Genomic DNA, 22,177 nt, shown 5'->3' with positions numbered 1-22,177 from the left:
CTAGGGCCTTATCTGAAACCAACCAAGTCTGACGCCCTCGCGGTCGTTAGGACTCCACGAGCCCCTCCCTGTAATATCATCTAGAAAATAATTCCTAGACCTGTAGGTTACGGACAAGCGCTTACAATCTGGTTCTGGGCCAGCGCGCCCCACCCGCAGCATGGCTGGATTCTTGGATTTGCACACTCACTCGCTCTCTAAAACCAAACCCGAGAGGAAGGGCATGGCCGAGGGTGGGAATGTCCTAAAATATTCCAGAGCATTTGAGTAGGAAGAGAAGTTTACAGTATTGCTCTCACTGGGGGCGGTGGGGAGCCCTGGAGCGAGGCTCCTCCGCACAGCGAAAGAAGGGTGTGTGCGCTGCGCCCGGGGTGTGAGTGTTAAGTGCGGGGGCAGGAAGAGGAGGGAGGAGAAGGGGTGGGGTGAGCGGAGGCCCTGACACTGGCCCAGGCTCCTCCTGCCTCCCCCGCTCCCCGCCCCCACTTACTAAGGCGCCCAGCCCGCGGCGCTCTGCTCACTGGCCGCGCGTCCCCGCTAGCCGAGCGCCCCCGCCAGCCGAGCGTCCCCGCCGCCCCTCCTGCCACGGTGAGTTCCGCCCGCCGGTCCCAGGCGGTCCCCAGCCCCAGACCCCGCGCCCGTGGAAACCCCCGCATCGGCGGCTCTGGCTCGCCCGGCTGGCTTCGCCGGGTGTCCCGGGCGCCGGGGGGCTTGGTCAAGGATCAGCTGGAGATGGGGAGGTATCTGGGCCACACCCTGGCTTGGAGAGCAGCGCCCCTGACCCGCCCAGGCGCGAGCCCCCAGATCCTCGCGGGGGGGGGCGAGCCCTTGTCCTTCACTACTGTACCTCCGTGTTGGTGCCCTGGGGTCTGCTCTCTCCTACCTTTCGGTTTGTCTTTTTTTACACCCACTTTCCTACTTTTCGACTAGTCGCCCTAGTTACCCGAACCCCCGCTGCTGGCCCCCTGTCCTGGCCGGCGTATTTCTTTGTGTGCTCCGGCTGCAGGCTGACCTCTGTCCAGATGTTCGTAGCCACCTCCTAGCTGGACGGCCCGTGAAGGCTCGGGGAGGGCTGACGGTTTCCCTACCCAAAGGACACCCCTCAGCCCCTCTCCCCGATGCTTCAGGTTGGGCTTCCTGTTGTTTGTCTGCTAGACGGGAAGGTTCTTACTGCCGACCGAGGGAGGAAGGTCTATTTTCTTTATAACGCAGTTTTATAACGCAGTTTTGCTGAGGGATGGGGGTAAGAGGGGGAGGGAAGCCCATGTGAAACCTGTGTGAGTGATTTTTGTACTGAAAGGGATCCCTTCTTGCTGTCTTAAACAAGTGGAACTATACAGAGATAGAGGAAGAGCAGGCTTAACGAAGGATCTTCTAACCCAGACTAATCTGGCCCAGTGCAATGAGCTGTTGGTACCTGGTCACAATTTGAGCCTGGCCAGAGGACGGGCGCTTCCCCCAGGCCTGGATACCACTCTCTAGCCTCGGCCGGACTCCACCTAACTGAAACCCGGAATCTGCCTTGTTGGGCCGGGGTGGTGGGGAAAGCAGAGCAGCTAGCCTCGTACCAGGCGCAGCTGAGCCCCGGGCCAGACTCTGGAATACGTTAAGCCCACCCCCTTCGCTGGGAGCTTTCTGCAGGGCGTGGTTAGCACAAAGGGCTCCCGGATTCTCCTAGTGGAGGCCTGTGACTCAGTTGTGAGGCCATGTGGGTGTGGCCCGGATGGTTGCAGATTGATTCTGCAGATGGTTCAGACAGAACACTCCCTGAAGGAAAAGGGGAACTGTGCCATCTTAGAGGGCATTTTCCAAGAGGAAGTGAGTCACACCAGGACTTGGCCCGCAATCTGAAGGAGCGGTTTCTTGACTGAACTGTGTGTGAAGACAGCAGTTAGACTGGTAGGGCCATGGCAGAACTGCTGCTAGGTTATCGGCCTGTATGCCTGCTGGCAGGCTGCCCCAGCTTTATTTAGGAGGTAGCTCTTCCCGTTAAGAGGTTTGCAGTTGCTGCAGATGCTTTTTCCCCTGCAGCCTGAGTTTCAACCTAAAGCAGTGGATTTTCATATCCTGCACCTCAGGTGAGGCCAGTCTCAACACCCTGTCAATGATCTTTGCCTCCAACGTGATTCAGCAAATTGCAAAAGGTAATGACAGGCATTAGGGCAGGAATGAGTTCATATAACTCATTTGGAATTTCTTCATCAGCCCTGCCCCCACAGATTCCTCTCCAGTTTCTATTTAATCATCTCTTCCAAATGATGTATTCCTTCCTTGACAGCCAGAAGCTACTTTCTTCACTGTGGTCCTTGATACACCATTTGGAGATTCTTATTTTGGTTCTTCAAATTTTCCTGAGGGTCTACTGAGCATAGCACCCTGTCTTCTAGGTGATGGTCTTCCCTGGCTTTTCCTGCATACAACATCAGATGGCCCCTTTTCCTCCCATGTCTGGCCCCTGTCCAGCCTCTCCAGCAGCCACTCCAGTGAGGTCAGGCCTTGTGCTGGGTGGAGCTGAGACTGAGTGCCTCCTTGCTTTCCATGGACAGCTCCAAAAATGTGAATCTTTTAGAGCCTACCCACTTGGTATGGCCTTGATCCAGTCCAGTCTTTTAAAGTTGAGGGAAACAATGGAATCCTTTCAGAGTTATAATGTGCAGATTAGCACTCAGAGTGCTGGGAAAGCTAGACTGATCTTTTTATTAGGATCTTTCTTAAGCTTCTCATTTTCCCGGGACTCAACAATTTAGGAATTTCACATCAAAAGCAAAAATAATGAATTTGCTTATTTTTAACAATTCTCAGCACTTCCTAGCCCTTCAGTGGGTTTAATAGCAGTTGTCACAGTGGCTATTGTTTGCCAGTTCTGGTGATGCCTGACAACTCTTCAAGAAAAACTGGATGTACTCTTTTAGGGTAGAGGTGGCTTCAGAGTTCTCCTATTGGATTGCATCTGGAGCTTTTCTTTTGCTGCTCACTTTTTTTAGTGGGAAAGTTTTACGTTTGGTGAAAGGTGAGAGAGACAGCCTGGATCAGATTCATTGCCTCCACTCACTTCTTCTGAATTCCCTTTAGGGATCAAATCAAGAATGCCTTCTGGGTTCAATTCCCCATCCCACCCCCCACCCCACCCCCAATTTTTTTCTTTTTAAATTCCTCAAAGCAAAAGGAAGGAAACCTAAAACACATTTTAGATAACAGATGTTTGTTTTTACTGACATTCTGCCAATTGTTTTCTGGGTGGGCTGAAAGAAAAGTAGGGTATGGACAAGACACGAAAGAGCAAAGTAGATCAGACTTCTTGCTCTTTGGAAGTCTCCTTTTTGAAATTATGACCTGGATCTGGGCATGAGCCCAGAGCAAACATTTGGTATTGCTTAGAAGCAGACACTTTTCTAAGGAGGCCTCCTACTTCCCTGCTACTCCCAGAAGGATCAAAATGTACATTATTGTCAATTTCCTTCTTACTGATTCATTGAGCAGGCTCTGAGGACAGGGCGCTAGCTTCTGGGACCCTGCTACTGGAGCCCACAGTTTAGTGTGGAAAGAAACAAACACAGTTAACTAGAATTCAGGCCATATTTTAAAATAGTATGACCTTAGCTGGTGAACTCCCCAGAGGCAAGCATCACGGGACAGAGGTGGTGGAGAGCACACCCACGTGTGCCTAACACCGTGACAGGGTCATGCAAAGTAGGTGTTTGGTGAAGGAACAGAAAAAATGGAAAATTGAATTCCCACCACTGTAACTAAATTTGTAAAGCTCAGAATTCTTTTCGGAAGAGAAAACTACACAAAGAAAGACACGTGAGCTTCCACTCTTCAGACCTGTGTAGGAGATACACAGACATCAGAATAAAATGATTCAATAAAAGGTGAGTGAATGATGAAGTAGTTAGAGCCTGTGGAGCTCACAGTGAGAGAGCAGTAAAGTGGGATAAACCAAAACTCAAGAAAACCGTAAGAGTGAGAAGAGAAAGAAAAGTCAAGTCGTGTTGGGTGACCAGACCTGTTTAGCAGGATACACCGTTTTCTCCTCCGCTATGGAATGTACTCTGCTATGGAATGTACTCTCCTATGGAATGTACTCTGCGGTTCATTCATAGGCCGCCCCTTTCCCGGCCCTTCCCAGCCCTCACCTCCTCCCGCAGAGCTCCCAGCCTCAAGGGTTTCAGCCCAGACCCGGTAGTCACACCTGCACCTCAGCTCCGGCCAAGGGAATTATTTGATTGATTCATTCACTCATTAGCAAACACTAAACCACTATTTAGTTGTTCGTGGATAGAACTGAATAATTCACAGTTCTTAACCTAGAGGAACTTAAATCTAAGATAGAGAGACGGGCAAATGATTAAATGGATGGAGTGTTTCAGGTGCCGGAGTAGGCTGTCTGGGGAACAGAGGGGACGCTGCAGCCTCTCAACCCCAGGCCCAAGGCTATCCATTGGAAGTGTTTCCGAGCCAGAAGCTATAGAGTCCCGGGGTGGGACTCTTCTGGGGCGGAGGAAACGGCGAATTCAAGTCCCTGAACTGCTTGCTGCTTTAGCAACCAATGGTCAGTGCTTCCATCAGCCCAGGCTGGGCAAGCCCCGCCCAAAATGGGAGGGCCGGGCAGGCTGACTCAGTAGGTCAACTGCTGCACTCTGGAAGAGCCGTTCGATTCATCCACTAGCCAAAAGAACAGTATTAATCACATCTTCCCCTTTTCCTTCATCTTACTTTAAAACCAGTGTACTGGCTTCACCTTCAAAACGGAATAACTTGCTCGTAGCCCAGGTCAGTGCCCTCAGGGGCCCTGGTTACTGATGAGAGGGTGGTCATCTCTGGTTTTCAAAGATGTTTTCACTTTCACAACCTTAGATCTCCTGAGTAGCCCCGATCTACATTCTTATTGCAGAACAAACAGGGAGTCTGTGCTGACTGCTGTGTCCACGGCCCATGTGCTGAGTAAACAGCAGAGGGAGTTCCAGTGGGACAGGAAAGCTCTGGCACTTCAGAATGAGCATAGACAATCCCGGGCTGGGTTTGGAGTGACCTGAGTGCTCACTAGAGGAAGACTGGCCTCACTCTTTTGAAGAAGGTATTCAGGGGTGGCCAGGACTTCCTCAGCTTACAAGTTGTATTTCTTAGAGGTTCCTAAATTAGCCTGTTTCCTATTTTAGGGGTCCTTACCCTGCTGTATTCCCTTTCTTACTTCTCTGGCTTTGCAGTGCATTTTCCTTCTGCTCTGCCCTGTGAAGAATGTGAACTAGGTGTCCCACAGCCAGTTCCAGTTTCTGGGATCTTTGGGCATTTGTTGTGAAGTGCCCTGCCACTTGAGCTTGGGCACGGGTATTTTTAAACCTCTGTGGTGGCTGACTCCTTTCCTGAGATATTTCAGAACTGGTGTGGGATGCCACAGCCTTCTCCCATAGGTGACTCATTCAGTTCACTTCTCTTATGTCGCTGGACTTCCAGAGCCAATCCAGGCAAGGCTGACTCCCTCTAAGCCCACTGCCATCTGAAGCCAGATCCTGGCTGTGTCAGGAGAGAGGGGAAAGGGTGTGGTTCCCCTGGAATTCATCCCACAGTGGACCTTGAATTGGCTGCTCTCTCCAAGAGAACTGCTTTCCAGATGAATCATGCCAGATTCTGGTTTATAGCATTCTCTAGAGTATAGCATTCTTTGGCATACTGATTCCTGTACTTTTCTGGAGATTAAGGGGTAGAACTTTTGACTCTTAAAGTGTAATTTTTCAATCCTCATGTTCACCAACTCCACCTTCTCTGTAACAGACAGCATTTACGGATCTGTGTTGAGTACGCATATGTCAGCGGAAGGAACCAGACTGAAAGCATGTCTCCAGTTCCTGTTGAGACTCTTCAGGGGAAGTTACCAGCCTCTTCTTCAATCTCTGTTCTAAACTTATTCTTGATGGTTTTTTGTGGTTTTTTTTTTTTTGAGTGGTATATTACAGTCTCAATTCAAATTCACCTGTTTCCTATCCAATAGTGATTTTAGATGGTGTTAGCCAAAGCTACTCCATTCTGGCTAAAGCATGCCTTCCAGTTAAGCAAAATTCATTGGGCTCCTATTAAGTACCAGGCATTGGGTCTTGATGAGACATATGCCCCCAGATTATTATACCTGAATATAATGATCTGACACATCCTTTCCTTTCTTTTTTTAAAAATTAAATTAATTAATTAATTAATTTATTGGCTGTGTTGGGTCTTCGTTGCTGCAGGTGGGCTTTCTTTAGTTGCAGTGAGCGGGGCTACTCTTCATTGCAGTGCACGGGCTTCCCATTGCGGTGGCTTCTCTTGTTGCAGAGCATGGGCTCTAGGTGTGTGGGCTTCAGTAGTTGTGGCACGCAGGCTCAGTAGTTGTGGCAAACGGGTTTAGTTGCTCCACGGCATGTGGGATCTTCCCAGACCAGGGTTCGAACCCGTGTCCCCTGCATTGGTAGGCGGATTCTTAACCACTGCACCACCAGGGACGTCCCTTACCTTTGTTTTAAACTATTCACAATGAAAAGCTCTTCCTTTCCCACTGCACCTCAGACTGTGAGAGTAGCTCTTTTGTCTAGTGCTGCCAAAAATATATCAGATCCCCAAAGGAATTAGGATATACTATTACTTGTTCCTTCTCAAGGAAGTAGATAATGGGCTTTGGGGAGCTTTTATTTGGGTAGGGCAACTGCATGTTACTACCAAAGATGCAAATGTCTTTGTTACAATCAATAACAAGTTCAGAACTTTAGTAAAGAATACATGGAGGGGGCTTCCCTGGTGGCGCAGTGGTTGAGAGTCTGCCTGCCCATGCAGGGGACGCGGGTTCGTGCCCCGGTCTGGGAGGATCCCACATGCCACGGAGCAGCTGGGCCCGTGAGCCATGGCCACTGAGCCTGCGCGTCTGGAGCCTGTGCTCCGCAATGGGAGAGGCAACAGCAGTGAGAGGCCCGCGTACCGCAAAAGAAAAAAAAAAATACATGGAATTCCCTGGCGGTCCAGTGGTTAGGCCTCAGCACTTTTCTGTGTTCAGTTCTGGTCGGGGAACTAAGATCCCGCAAGCCACGCGGTGAGGCCAATACATGCTCAGGAGACAAAATTCATTTTTAAGCAGATTTCTAAACCCTAGAATGACTGAACAAGGTTACCTAGTTAAGCTTGGAGAGTTGAAGTTTTTATATTAACCAGGCTTGATTGTGTGGGTTGTTGGTATTCAGCCATATCCATATCGAAGAGTCCCATTTACCAGCGCTAAGAGAAACAGAGAAACGTCTGTTCTTTCAGTAGGTGCTTTGTCAGTTAAAAGGAGGGGCGCTGATCTTGCTTTTCCAAATAATTAGTGTTTTTACTCTTCATTTGGTGATTTATGCAAAATTAGCGGGCAACTAGATAAATCCCTTATTCAGAGCACCAATACCTGAACTGCCTATTTTCATCAGCAGGAGGCATAAAACCTGAGTGAACTGGTTCTTATAGTCATTGAATTTTACAGCTGAAAAGGATTGAATGAATGAGCTAATCACCCTCTTCCAATCATTCTCAAAAGACTGGTAATTCATGTCGCTTAAAAGTTAATGTAAATTGTTTCTTTACATCCTTTAATAGGTTCCAACAGACCTCACCAAAATGCCCTCTCAAATGGAACACGCCATGGAAACCATGATGTTCACATTTCACAAATTTGCTGGGGATAAAGGCTACTTAACAAAGGAGGACCTGAGAGTACTCATGGAAAAGGAGTTTCCTGGATTTTTGGAAGTAAGTGTTGAAAGGCTCAGAAAGAACCAGAACCAGATGTAAAAATCAATGCTTCTGGGCCCTAGTTCCTTTCCCTTCCTCTTTCCAGCCCTTCCCTGTGGAAGTCACTACTAGAAAGGTGTTTTCATTCATTTACTTATTAAACATTATTGAATGCCTACTGTTTGTAAGATACTAGGGGAGGAAACAGAAGGTAAAGAAGACACAGCCCCTGCCCTCAAGGAGCTTACAGTTTAGAAGTGAAATGACACTACACACAAATCACCATAATGCGAGGTATTAGAAGTCATCCGTGTCCATTGAGACAGAGTTGTAGGAAAGAGGACCTTTCACCAGAGTAATCAACCAGGTTGCCTTGTTGCCCTCAGGCCCATAAACCTGGCACTGGAGGTACCACATCCTGGTCACATCCACTTTGAGCAACTTGAATCTCCCTTCTTAAATTAAATCCCTTTAGATAAAGGCTTTAAAATTTTTTTCCAACACTGCTCTAAAGCAATGGTGTCAAGCATCTGCTGAATGAGAGCCAAGCGGCACTCCAGAAATAACTGCTTTTCACATTGAAAATGCAATGAGAACACAGGAGCGCAGTTTGAGTTTATGCCTCACCTTTGACAGATCGAGGGGTCCGTGAAGACCAGAAGAGGATCTGCCATGAGCTCAGATACATCACTCAGGACATTAGGCAACAAGGCACAGTTGCCCTTTTACATCATAGGCCCTCAAGAGATGGTTGTTGCGTTTCACTGAAGGTGAAACATTGCCTAACAAAATATTAGATTGAAATGCAGGCCCTTCTCCCTCTGCCACAGCCAGAGTCATTTGAAGGGATCAGTACTGTGTTTGGTGTGCATTAGCCTCTAAAGGGCGAAGGGAGGAGATGGTAAAAGACAGGGTTCTGCTTCTTGTCATCTGCCTGGTAAACAGCATTAATCAAGCCCCTGACTCCTGACTCATTAAACATAGGGTTTTGTAGTACATGATGACTTACATGTTATCAATACCAGTCAAATAAGCAGATATAAATAGCTTAACTAGTATCTCAGAGCTGCAGTTACCACAATTCTATCCCAGAATGAGTTAGAGGATACTGTTGTTCTGCTTTTGTACAGTTCTGGGATAGAGCCCCAGACCAGGACCCTAACTGGGAAGGTTGCTTCAGCTTCCTGTGCCTCAGTTCCTGCCTCTGGAAAATGAGAGGCTGGACATGATTATCTCCAAGACCACTTTCACTTTCTGTGATCCTTCCAGGCAAGCATAAAATTCGAGGACAAAATGTGCTCATTGTAAACCTGCCCATCACACAAACAAAGGCGTTCTCGGTCTACTTCTGAACACTCATTAATTGTGTTGTTGCATAAGTTAGAAGCCAGGATGATATCACATGAGACGAAGATCCTTCCTCCCTAAGGGCTTTGTGGCTTGGTAAACATAAAGTGTTCAGTACCGAGTACTGAACGTGGCAGTATAATTTATTCTAAGCATGGGGTCATAATTCCAAGCACACCCACACTCGCTGCATTCACAGATCGTTTTGTTTCTAAACTTGACCCCTTACGTCATCCAAATTTCACTCCTGACCACAGCCAGGAAGCTGGGGTTAAGGCCAGAATTAACTGAAACCCACCCAAAGCAGAGGTAGCTGCATAGACAGGTTATAGATGATTGCTTAGGGCGTGTAGGAAATGCTTTTGCTTTACCTTAAGGGATTTCTGAGTGCAGTTTATAAAAATCCAGCACACTTGAGACACTGAGTATCAGTTCCCTCACTCATTTATACAATCAATGAAATTCATAAATATTTTACCTGAGTCCTTTAACACCTGTAAAGGGCCATATTTCCCTCTGGTTGAGGGCATGGACCCTACAGGAGAAACCACACTTTCCCACTTCTAAGCATCATCACTACGAAAAGGAATGATGAAGCCAATCACCTTGAAAACAGAGTAAAAGAAAAAACAAAGGGGATCTTAACGTGCTCATCTTAGTTCCATGTATTCATGCTAGGCACTGAGAATCATGGGGAGTTTTATAACTCCATCACACATACTGCTTTTGAAGTACATCCAGTGTAAAACAAAGAGTACATCCAGCAAAGAGTATAGGATGGCATAGATTGACCAACTTATTAAGAACAGAAGCAATCTTAGAAACACTTTAGTCCAACCTCAATTCTTAGTTGTTACATGAAGGCCCACCAAGCTGTGTGACTTACTCAAGGTCACCTGGCTAATATGATATGAAGCTACCCTAGACTGGCCTCAGCTGTGCCAAGAAATGAGGAACATCTGCCTGAACTCTTTAAACCTAACAAACCCCAGGGCATCATTAACACCTCTTTAAAATCCATAGGACATGGGGCTTCCCTGGTGGCGCAGTGGTTGAGAGCCCACCTGCCGATGCAGGGGACACAGGTTCGTGCCCCGGTTCAGGAAGATCCCACATGCCGCGGAGCGGCTGGGCCCGTGAGCCATGGCCACTGAGCCTGCGCGTCCGGAGCCTGTGCTCCACAGCGGGAGAGGCCACAACAGTGAGAGGCCCACGTACCGCAAAAAAAAATAAATAAATAAAATAAAATAAAATCCATAGGACAATGATCTGAAATTTACTCCCTAAATAATCGCATGAGGTCTTTCATAGGCGTTTCCTTCTTTAAGGACTTGACCATTATATCAGGAATGAAAGTTTGTCAAGAGAATATAAGTTTAGACTAAAAAATGGGGGAATTTAGGGTGGTTCTCAGACAGAATTTTGTGATTCTGAAAATTATGGTAACAGTTGGACTGTAAGTAAAGCATGTCAGAAGGCCATGCTGGTTTCTAAGTGGATTGAGAGTTCAGAGTCGTGAGTCTCCCTTCTCTGGCACTGAATCTCCTCTTTCTAGAAATAGGCTGCTTCTAGTCCCTGAGTTATATACAAGAGTGCCATGGAAACCTCTTTCCTAGCTTGAAATAAATATGAATTTACTGAAATGCTCCCTCAAAGCAGAAAAATACATTTAGATGACCTCCAAAGATCACTATGACCTAAAGCAAGAATTGAAATAATTAGGAGATTATATATATAGCTGTCAGCAGTACAAATCAAAGAAGCTCGTCATTGCAACCATTGACTCATATTTCTTGCCTCTGTCCTTTTTTTTTCAGAATCAAAAAGACCCTCTGGCTGTGGACAAGATAATGAAGGACCTGGACCAGTGCCGAGACGGCAAAGTGGGCTTCCAGAGCTTCTTTTCACTAATCGCTGGGCTCACCATCGCATGCAATGACTATTTTGTAGTACACATGAAGCAGAAGGGAAAGAAGTAGGCAGCATTGAACAATTACTCCCACCCTGATAAGAATTCTCATAAAGGGTCACTTAAGGAATCTGCCCCACAGCTACCCCTGTATAAGGATTTCCTGAGCAGATTGGGACCCTTAGAAAATGTACAAATAAAATCCAGCTCCACCTTGAGAAGCAGAGAAAGAAAAGTCAGTTAAAGCCAGATAAGCTTTTGATTTTTATATTGCTTGCATCCCCTTGCCCTCAATAAACAAATTCCTTTTTTAGTTCTGAATTTGAGACAGGATGTTTGTTCTTCTTCAGAAATGTTTGTTCCCTGCTTCATTCACAAAGAGCCCACATGCCCTTAAGCATCTAGCGCAAGGCAGAGCTCTTTCCACAGAACCTGCAAAATGGGAAAGCACTCTCCACTCAGGCTTGAAGTCTAACTTCTCAAATTGATCTGCCCTGTAGCTGTTCCTAGCTGAAGGACAACAACTCCAAGGATTAAAAGAAGGCACTTCAGGGTATATTCCACCTTTATAATTCCTGAGCATAGTCCTGCCCAGTTAAAGCAGTGCCTTTCCAGCCAGCACTTTGTATGCCTGAAATGTCTGAGTCCATTTTTCATAACAAAGTTTCAGCAAACTAGGGTAAAAATAGTTCCATAAGACAACTAATCAAAATTAGAGTCTAGTGTGATGCCTCTAACAATATAACATTAACATTTTTTGAGCTGTCATGAGATGCCATGATTGTACTAAGATGTCAGGAAATAGGCTAGCCATGATTTATAATATAATGGGGTAGTGCTTTTTTTGTTGAAAATGAAATGCCAGTACTTATGTCTTGATAAATAGCAGAATGTTTCTCCCAGCCCTTTCTGTGTCTGTTACAAGCTTCAGCAGATATGCATTCCATAGCTATTATTAAATAGCTATGCTTATTAATAATACAGTATTCTACATTTTTATGGAGAGATGAGGTATTAATTGGCACATGAAATTGTCCCAATTAAATAGGTCAATGAAGATGGAAACATCAATATAACTCTGGGGGAAAGTTCAATATAAGGTCATCCGGGCTTCCCAGGTGGCGCAGTGGTTGGGAGTCCGCCTGCCGATGCAGGGGACACCGGTTTGTGCCCCGGTCCGGGAAGATCCCACATGCCACGGAGTGGCTGGGCCCGTGAGCCATGGCCGCTGAGCCTGCGCGTCCGGAGTCTGTGCTCCACAAAGGGAGAGGCCACAACAGTGAGGGGCCCGCTACAGCAACAAAAAAACAAAACAATATAAGGTCATCCACCATCACAAGGAAAAACATGCAAAAGGGAACAGGATAGTCTAAAACTATCTTTGGGGAAAGGATATCTGTAATAAAATCAATGCCCAAGATAAAATTCCAACCATTTTATTTTGTCTCAGCCAACAAATGAACAAGGTAAGACAACTTATCTTGTTAGCTATAGTTAACAGATAGCTTTGCAGCTATAGAGTTATATCAGTCAGCAGGTTTACAAAGAGAGGGATTTACTACAAGATATTAAATGGAGGAGCGGAGTTGGCTAGCTAAAGAACTGACTTGAGGAATGATTCCCAAATCTGTGCCATAGAACTGGGCCCCCAAGGAAACTGTTGGCTCAGGAAGCTGCCTGCTGAACTGGGAAGCCGTTGCTAAAGCTAGCAGCTCCAGAACCACACAACCCATGGCACAGTCCACACTACCAAATATGGGTACCCATTACCCTGCCTCTTTCCACACATGACTTGGCTCCCACATCCAAGTATCAAAGAAGTGCATCTCATTACCAGAAACTCAATCACATCAAAACCTGAACTGCAAGGGAGTCTGGCAAATAGTTTTACATTTTCCAACCTCTACACACTAGGAGTTGGCATGCTGGTCCACCATATCTGCCACAGTGACAATTCTTAATTCTAAGAGAAATCTTCCAATGGACCTACAGACTGTCATACAGAATGAAGTAAGTCAGAAAGAGAAAAACAAATATTGTATAATATTGCTAATATGTGGAATCTAGAAAAATGATACAGATGAACTTATTTGCAAAGCAAAAATAGAGACACAGACATAGAGAACAAACGTACGGATACCAAGGGGGGAAGGGGGAGTGGGATGAATTGGGAGATTGGAATTGACATATATACACTACTATGTATAAAATAGATGACTAATGAGAACCTACTGTATAGCACAGGGAACTCTACTCAGTGCTCTGTGGTGACTTAAATGGGCAGGAAATCCAAAAAAGGGGATATACGTATACATATAGCTGATTTACTTTGCTGTACAGCAGAAACTAACACAACATTGTAAAGTGACTATACTCCAATAAAAATTAATTTAAAAAAAATAAGAGAACTCTTCCAACCTGTAGGTTAAAGAGATTATTGCTCTAAGGAAACTCTAAAAGATAACCTCTGACAGCTACAGGGAATAGAGAAGCAAACTGGCCCATCCCAGTAAGGCAAACTTGTATCAGTCCAAATGTACCCTTTTAGTTTACACCACCTGCGTCCTGGGGCAACTGTGTTTACTGGGTGTTATAAAATTGGTGTTCAGTTTGCAAATGGGCAGGTGAAAGTGTAACACAGGGATATTATAGGCTCAGATGTCCCCAAATCCATAGCAAGCTTTCACACTTGAAGCCTCTTTACCTGAAAACAGAAAGAGAACTATCCCAGGAGAGAGGGCTCTGGGGCTAGGAGAGAGGAAGTATCATTCATCTTCACAGTGGATTTGTAGAGTCTAAAAATTTCTAAAGCAGTGTATTATTCCCAGAACATGGCCTCAGATGCTCTGGCCAGGGAATCATCTGAGTCACTGTATTTGGGGTGTGTGTGGGGGGGGGTGGCGCTGGGAGGAGAGGAGAGGGAAAGTGGACAATAAGTTACTTTTTCTCACCTTAGCCTCATTGCTCGAAGCACTTAGTAGGGAGCTAGTACAAGGAAAATTAAAAGCCTATTTATGGTTTGAAATCCTACACAGCTTTCCATGCCAACAAAAACACAGGGCTCCCACAATCTGACCTGCTGAAACAGCCGTTCAGGCTTTCGGAGCCACAGCCTAATGGCTCCCAGGGGCAAAGCTGCAATTATGCCAACAGTCATCAAGAGGAACCATCTGGAAAATTCCACTCATTCTGCTGCAGGGCTGAGTTGTAAAAGCAGATCCTGCCCCTCCCCACACCCAGCTGTGAAGGAAGAACGATTAACAGTACAGAAAGCCAGTTTCAAACATGCTGCAGAGCTGACCCTGAAAAACACCTCATTTTCTCTCTTGGACCCTGACCATGAGCCAATTACTTGTGATTTAATACTTTTCTATCCAACTCATCTCAGTGGGAGACCAAGGGCAAGTATATAAACCTCTCTCTCAAGTCGACCAATTTGAAAGTGATTGTTCAGGTAACTTCTCTGGCTCTTAACCACAGAGGAATAGTTGTGAATAGTTCAGTCATTTGGCAAATATTTACGAGGGCGACTATATGAATGACACCAAGCAAAGTTCTGTGGCAGATATAAAGAAGCAGAACAGGGCCTGCTCGGGGAGATTATAATCGGGTTGCAAGTGAATAGATAAAACAGACAAAAAGTTAAATAACAACACAACAGAGGATTGGCAAAGGTGAGATGTGATGGGCACCCTTGGTCACTGTTGGTAAGAATGTAATTTATACAACCTCCGGAGGAGGCAAAAGTTGGCAGTAGGTACCAGGATCCTCTGATGTGTTTTCTTGGATCCAATATTTCTATCCCTAAGCATTTCTCGTAACAAAGTAATCAAAGATAGTGACAAAGATTCATATGCAAAGATATTTAATGCAGCATTCTTTAGAATAGTTAAAACCCAAATAAAACCTCCATGTCCAACTATACAGTTATGGTTAAATAAGTTAAGTGTAGATGCACATGGGATACTATATGACTCATGAAAACCATGACTGAAGAATATTAAATAAGATGGGGAATTGTCTATGTAAAGTAAAGCAGACAGTAAAATTGGTATATAATGGGATTCTTCCCTTTTTAAAATATGTGTCTGCATACACACACAGACAAAGACCAAAGGAAATACACCCACGTGTGTTTTAGTTTCCAAGGTAGGAGTTACTGGCCTGGGAAATTGTTGTCTCCCAAAAGAAGTTTATGAGCTTATTTTAATTTTCTTCTCTACACACTGCTACGTTACCTAAATTTTCTATAATAATTCTACTTTTGCAATCTGGGAAACAAAATTCTAAATAGTATTTTTTAAAAGCGCATGTGAGGGGCTTCCCTGGTGGCGCAGTGGTTGGGAGTCCGCCTGCCGATGCAGGGGACACGGGTTCGTGCCCCGGTCCGGGAAGATCCCACATGCCATGGAGCGGCTAGGCCCGTGAGCCATGGCCGCTGAGCCTGTGCGTCCGGAGCCTGTGCGTCCGGAGCCTGTGCTCCGCAACGGGAGAGGCCACAACAGTGAGAGGCCCGCGTATCGCAAAAAAAAAAAAAAAAAAAAAAAAGCGCATGTGTATTTATTGAGACTCTACCATGAGTCAAGACCTGTATGAGATACTTCTTAAACATTATCTTATTTAGCCCTCACAGTAACCCTCTTATGGTATTATAATATCCATTTTACAGATGACAAAACTAAGACTCAAGTAACTCTCTCAAAGTCCCACAGTGACAATGTCAAGATCTGAACTCAGATATTGTCTTTTTCTTTCTTTCTTTCTTCCTTTTTCTTTCTTCCTTTCTTTCTTTCTTTTCTTTCTTTTCTTTCTTTCTTTCCTTTCTTGCTTTATTTCTCTTCTTTCTTTCCATTCTGCAGCTGTGTCAAGATGCTATTTGCATGTTATAACATTCAAAAGAGTAAGAAATCATTGTGGGCTGGGCAAGACTAGTCAGAGAAGGTTTTGTGTAAGAGGTAGGATCTTATCTGGTCTTCAAAGAGTAGAAGAAATGTGGATAATAGTGTTCTTACTACAATCCAGTTTCTGTTCTAGTGCTTTACAAATATTAACTCATTGCTCCTCCCAGCTTATGAGGTAGGTGCTATTACTTTACAGGTAGTTTGACCAGGGTACCAAGCTGATAAGTGGTGGCGGCAGAATTTGAACCTAGACCATCTAAGGTTTTAACCACTCTTCCCTGGTGCATCTCTGGACATGGTAATGATAGCACCAAGTAATATCCAGACAAAGAACACCTGGGAGGCCTTTCACAGTCCAGCATGCTAGAATGGAGCGTATTCACGTAAGGAAGTGCATGTAGGTGGCACAGGAAAGGTAGGAGGTGATAAGTGAATGATAACTGGGAAATAGTAAATGATATGAGAAGTGTGGTGGGTGAGGTCACTGGATTAAAAACTCTACAAATCTAAGGTTTGAGTTATCTCTACTCCTTTGGGAGACAGAGATGAGCCTCTTGTATAAAAGGAGGTAATCAGCAGAAAATGTGTTCTTGTGAATGTTCTACCCACTTTCTTCTAGCTTTCACATTCCAGTCACATTCCAGCTACAAAAGATAAAGCAGGGTGGGGATTCTTATTTGTCTTTCTAAGAAGCTCCGAGGACAGAGGAGGAAGGAAAAAAATTGACCTCTGCCAAGTCATGCCAAAACCAAGAGAGAGAGAAAATCAAGATGATGGGGCCATAAGGTCTGGGTGAGAAAGCTGCCTCCATATAACACGAATTCACCTTGTTTCCCACCATGAGTCCCATTTACCTGCAAAATGGCATGTTCACTCCAACTGTAGCCACCCTATATATATTTTTAAAAATTAATTTATTAATTTATTTTATTTTTGGCTGCGTTGGGTCTTCGTTACTGCGTGCGGGCTTTCTCTAGTTGCGGTGAGCGGGGGCTACTCTTTGTTGTGGTGCGCGGGCTTCTCATTGTGATGGCTTCTCTTGCTGCAGAGCACGGGCTCTAGGCGTGCGGACTTAGTAGTTGTGGCTCAAGGGCTCTAGAGTGCAGGCTTGGTAGCTGTGGCACACGGGCTTAGTTGCTCCGTGGTGTGTGGGATCTTCCTGGACCAGGGCTCGAACCCGTGTCCCCTGCATTGGCAGGCAATTCTTAACCACTGCGCCACCAGGGAAGTCCCTATCCTATATTTTTTTAGGGTAAAGTCTGGAAGAGTTATGTAAAAGTAAAAATGGTCGTGTTATTAAAGTTTTCTTTAACATTTATACATCATCCTTTCAATAAGATTGACCAAAGGTAGAAAAATAATTTCAATTAGCTCTCCAGACACAGAACTTGTACTGCTCAGTGTAAAAATCCTATTTGTCACGTTACCCAAAGCAGCTAATCAATGAACAGCCCCTGCATTTCCGGTTCTTCCTGCAAAGGTTCGGCCTGTCCCTTTCAAGCTCTTCTAGGCGTATCCATCAAGGCTCTGATGAGCATTAATAGCACTTAGCCTCAAGCCTGTTCTTCTAGAAGGAGGAGGGAGATGATTCAGCTTTGGTCTCAGCAGGGAGGACTCTGCTCTGTCCTACCCAATCCTGGGTGAGTCAGCGCACAGAGCCAGGTTTCTTGGCATTCTTACAAATTTTACAAATGTTAAAATTTCCTTTCAACGATGTGATTTAAAGCACTGCAGGAGTAGCAAATGACACAGAAAATGTGGTCACTGGCCTGCAAAGAGTTTACAGTCTGGTGGAACAAGAGCTGTACATACCACAGCAACAATACATGAAGTGTGTGAGGTAAAGAAATAGCATCAGTGGTGTTAACTCTGAAGGTTGGGGGTTTCATGGAGGAAGCATCTTGGCCACAAAGGACTGAGAGGAAGATCCGCTTTGGGCAGGGAAGGCTGGGAAGAACAGAGAGAAACACAGAAAACGTGGAAAGGCAAGAAGGAGAAGTGAGAAGCCTGGCCGGGCTGTGACTGGGATGGGAGTGCTGTCAGACGGAGGATGGGCACGGACCTCCTCACAGCTAATGCGGGGTGGGGGCCGCTGGTAGGATTTATCAAGGTGTTGAGCAAGGGAGTAGTATTTCAGCACAATTAATGCAACACAAGTAACGGATGTGGGAGAGACTAGAGACCTACCAATCAAGTCTACTGCTCACTGTACTGCTGTGAAAACACTGAGGGAGATCTCAATGTGCTGATTTGGAATGGTCTCCAAGACACAGTATTAGAGTAAAAAAGTACAGAAGAGTGTGCGTCTGTCTGTCTATGTGTCTATTAAATGATCATTTGTGAAGAAATGACAGGGGAGAATGTAAGCACATAATTACTTAAATATGAAAACAACATATCCAAAAAGAATATACAAGAAACTGATGAAACCGGATGATTCCCAGAAAGAACAGGATGGCTGCGGGAACAAGAATTGGGAAGGAGAATATTTATGTGTCCTTTTGTATCATTAGAATTTGAGTCCATGTAGAGATACAAAAAATTAATAAAATTATACTTTAAAAAATAATTCATTGTTTTAAAAAATATTTTAAAGAACTTTCCTGTCTTTAGTAAACATGTATTGTTTTAATAATCAAAGCTTCACATTATTCTCGTAAGGTTTTATGTGCATATTGTAATAATCTGAGTAAGATAAGTTAAGGTTTGGACTAGAGTACTCAAAGCAAGAATGTAAGGATGAGGTGGATGCAAACAGACAGAATGATATAGAAAGCGAGGATGGGTATTGGAATTGAAGAAGAATTTATTCTTCAAAAGCCACTCTTCACACCGAATATATACGATGAACAGCAGATAATTAGGATCTGCTAAGGATTCCCTAAGCCTGTGCTTCTTCACACTGTAGCCAGGGGGTTTTGAGTGAGAGTCAATGACAGAGTTTACTCAAGTTATAGCTTCAGTAGGGAGCACTTTTCTGGAGCACCCACTTTACTTAATGGTGTCATTTAAAACAATTTTATATTAAAACAGATCTTCAGCATAAAACACAGGACTTCTAAGAAAATTTCCTCCTACAGGGTGTTCCTTTTGGCTGCACTTTTTGGATACCTCCCCACAACACACACACACACACACACACACACACACACACACACGAGGCAGGTGTTCACTTTCCTCTGCTACAATCAGCACTTTGGAGGACCCACTTGAGAAGCCCACATTGGGCAGCCAGGCTCCCCCCATGTAATGCAAACAGCCCCATGTGGCAAGCTTCCAGTATCCTCACACCCCTTCTACCCTTAGACCCCCACCATTTACCCTGACCCTCTGGGCCCTTCACTCTCCTGTCTCCCCCATGTCTGACCTCTTTGTTTAAACTCTTATTTACCGCCCTGCTCCAACTTTAGGACTGAGGCACACTCACACTTTGCATGCTAACAATACTGACTTCCTTCCTTAACAGAGATTCTCCCTAATCTATGTTTTCTCAGACCACCCTGAAAAATCTAGAACCTTCTACATGACTGCAGTCTCCTAGGCAGCACCACTCCCACCAGGCATTCTCAGGTCACAGATCCAGGGACCAGAACACAAAACAAAGTATTTAAAAAATGTAACAGGACTCAATGACCCATTAAAATGAATGGAAAAGAGAAGTATTAGTTGCACCTTCAAAATCTATGCAAGCTTGACACCTTGGGCTGGGGGCTGGGGTGGCAGACTTCCAAAAGAAGCCCAACTGCAGTGAATCATTATTTACGAGGATTTGTCTAAACCAAATCCTGACTTTGACCTGGCATTAGCCCATAGACTGCACATTCCCTGCTGGGATCTGTCAGCAACACTGTGGGTCAGGTGTGTGACCTTGGCCGCTCCTGTGGCCTCCACTTACACTTCATGGACCAGGTTTTGCCTTCTTATCCCTCCTTCTCTGGCCTCCAACTCTCAATCTGGGCCTGGTTCTGCCTTCTCAGCACTGACCACTCATCACAGTGGGAACAGGAAGAGGGAGGGGTCAGAGGAGCTGCTTGAGTGGACAGAAGATTGAGAGGTCCACTGACAACATCCCGGAAGCCTGGGAGAGGGGCTTGTGAGCCCTGTGATGAGAATGCTTGGGAGGTACCTGGTACAGTACTTAACGTTAAGGCTCTGGAGTCAAGCAGAACTGTGCTCAAATCCTGCCTGTTACTGTCAACTTTATGACATATTGATAAGAATAGTTACCAACTACTGCCCATTTTCTATTGGCCAGGCATTCTGCTGAGATCTTAATATGCTTTATCTCATTTAATCCTCACAGCAACACTTTGCGTTGAGTATTCTTATTGTCCCCACATTACAGATGAAGAAAGTGAGCTCCAGAGAAGTTAAGCAATTTGTCCAAAGTCACAAAACCTTTTAAGTGGTAGAGCTGTGACTCATACCTAGGTCTGACTCCGAAGTCTATGCCTTTAGTCAAATAACTATTGAGTAGACGGGGAAGAAGTCAGAAAAACAGATTTGAGAATCAAGTCTAGTTATTCTCGTCATTAGAGACCAACAATCCCAGCCTGCAGGGCAATATCATAATTGTTTAAGAAGTCCACACTCAGGAGCCAGATCTTCTGGGTTCAAATTCTGGCTTTGTTACTTACAGGCTATGTAACCATGAGCAAGTTACTCAGCCTCTTTGTCCCTCTGTTTTCTCCTATGTAAAATGGAGACAATAACAGAACCTACCTCAAAGTGTTGCTCTAGGATTAAGTTATTATGTCTACAACACCTAGAACAATGCTTGGCACTATATAAATATTGACTATTATTAGTCCTGCAACTTTTTCTCAGTTTAAGTTTAGGAAGTTGAAAGGAGAAAGACAAAATCCTGGTAGACAGGTTATATGCCAGGGGATATTATAAAGCCACATAATTCATCTTCCAACCAGCAGGTCCCTCCCTACCCTCAAGCTACACAAAATAATGCTTCGTTGAAAGAGCAAGAGCTTTGGAGTCACAAAGACTTGGGTTCAACTCTTACTTCACCACCTCCTCTGTAGCCCTGGGCAAGTTACTTGACCTCTTTGAGCTTCAGTTTTCTCATTTGTAAAACAGACCCAATTATATCCAAGTGGCAGGATTGTTAGGAGGAATAAAGGAGATAATTATATAAAATATGCATATTGGTGTTTCTCAGCCATACACAGAGGCAGAAGCAAGGATGTTTATTCTAGCAAAGTCTTGCTCAGGAAGAAAAGGCAGACCTTTGGTACTGAGTTGGTCAAACATTAATTAAGGGCAGCCTCTTCTGCTAGATCTCTACCAAATGACACCGTACATTTGTGCCAGTAAAAGCTCTTTCCATTCTAGCTTATCAAGTCATAAAACAAGGGAATAATTAAATGTTAGTCATTTTCAGGGGACTTCCTATGGGGAACTTAAGCTTATAAAATACTGCAGGCAAATGAGCATCACAGTTTGGGTTCAAAGCAACCTAGGGGTCAGAAGACCTAGGTTCTCCTCTTTGACTTTGAGCAAAGTTATCTAACTTTACTGGGTAACTTGAAAATTGGGGAAAACAATATCCATCCCTGTGGAGTTCTGTAATGACTAAATGCCATAATATATAACCCACACTGATTCTTTCCTACCTTTCTCCTTTTCAAATAGACCAGACATCTCTCTTCCCCTCAAGGTTAATCCCTCCTCCTCTGCTCTAGTTCTCAGCTCCTCCCTGACTTCTAAGAGATTTCACTCCACCAGTCATCTACTCTCTTCTATACCTTCTTCCCATCACTCCCTCTACCAGCTCATTCCACTCATTTCCATCAGTGTTTATGTATGCCTAAATCTTCCTACTAAGAAAAAAATACTACCTCAGATCCATATTCCATAAATTTCTTGAAAAAAATTAATCTCACCTGCTATCTCCATTTCCTCACCTCCTCCTTCTTAATTCTTTCTGCTCTATATTATGTCTATACCACTCCACTGAAAATGTTTTCGCCTAAACTACCAAAAAACTCCCTCCAATAGATAATTTTTAGCCTTTAATATATTTGACCTCTCAGCAGGATTCACTCTTGTTGGCTATTCCTTCTTTTAAAACATTCTCCCCTTGGGTTCCACAAGGTCTCGTTCTTCCGATTTTGCTCCTGCCTCTCAGATTTATTCTTATTCTCCCTTGTTGACATCTCTTCTTCCTTAAATGTCGATCTTTCTTAAGGATATTGCCTCGGCCCTTTTCTCTTCCCACATTAACTCTGCCCTGGGTAGTTTCATTCACCACACCTCTTCTCCCATTCAGTTACCATCAATA

General features: G+C 44.7%; 1 protein-coding gene across 7 annotated transcripts; it reads left to right on the top strand.

Annotated features, from left to right (window-relative positions):
• Positions 1–454: 454 nt before the first annotated feature.
• S100A10 (S100 calcium binding protein A10) lies at positions 455–11,302 on the top strand. 7 transcript variants are annotated; one of them, XM_082615953.1, is made up of 3 exons: positions 455–585; positions 7,591–7,743; positions 10,890–11,302. In XM_082615953.1, the coding sequence occupies exons 2-3, from the start codon at positions 7,612–7,614 to the stop codon at positions 11,049–11,051; spliced, it is 294 nt and encodes a 97-aa protein (XP_082472079.1). In that variant the 5' UTR covers positions 455–585; positions 7,591–7,611; the 3' UTR covers positions 11,052–11,302. The 7 variants fall into 7 exon arrangements, with proteins under 7 accessions (XP_082472079.1, XP_082472080.1, XP_082472082.1 ...); XM_082615954.1 differs by lacking the exon at positions 455–585 and adding an exon at positions 720–737; XM_082615956.1 differs by lacking the exon at positions 455–585 and adding an exon at positions 870–886.
• The last annotated feature ends 10,875 nt before the right edge of the window (positions 11,303–22,177 follow it).

The sequence above is a fragment of the Mesoplodon mirus genome (assembly GCF_964341445.2).
Source record: "Mesoplodon mirus genome assembly, chromosome: 3".
Taxonomy (NCBI): domain Eukaryota; kingdom Metazoa; phylum Chordata; class Mammalia; order Artiodactyla; family Ziphiidae; genus Mesoplodon; species Mesoplodon mirus.
This window is presented reverse-complemented; position numbering and strand designations above follow the sequence as displayed.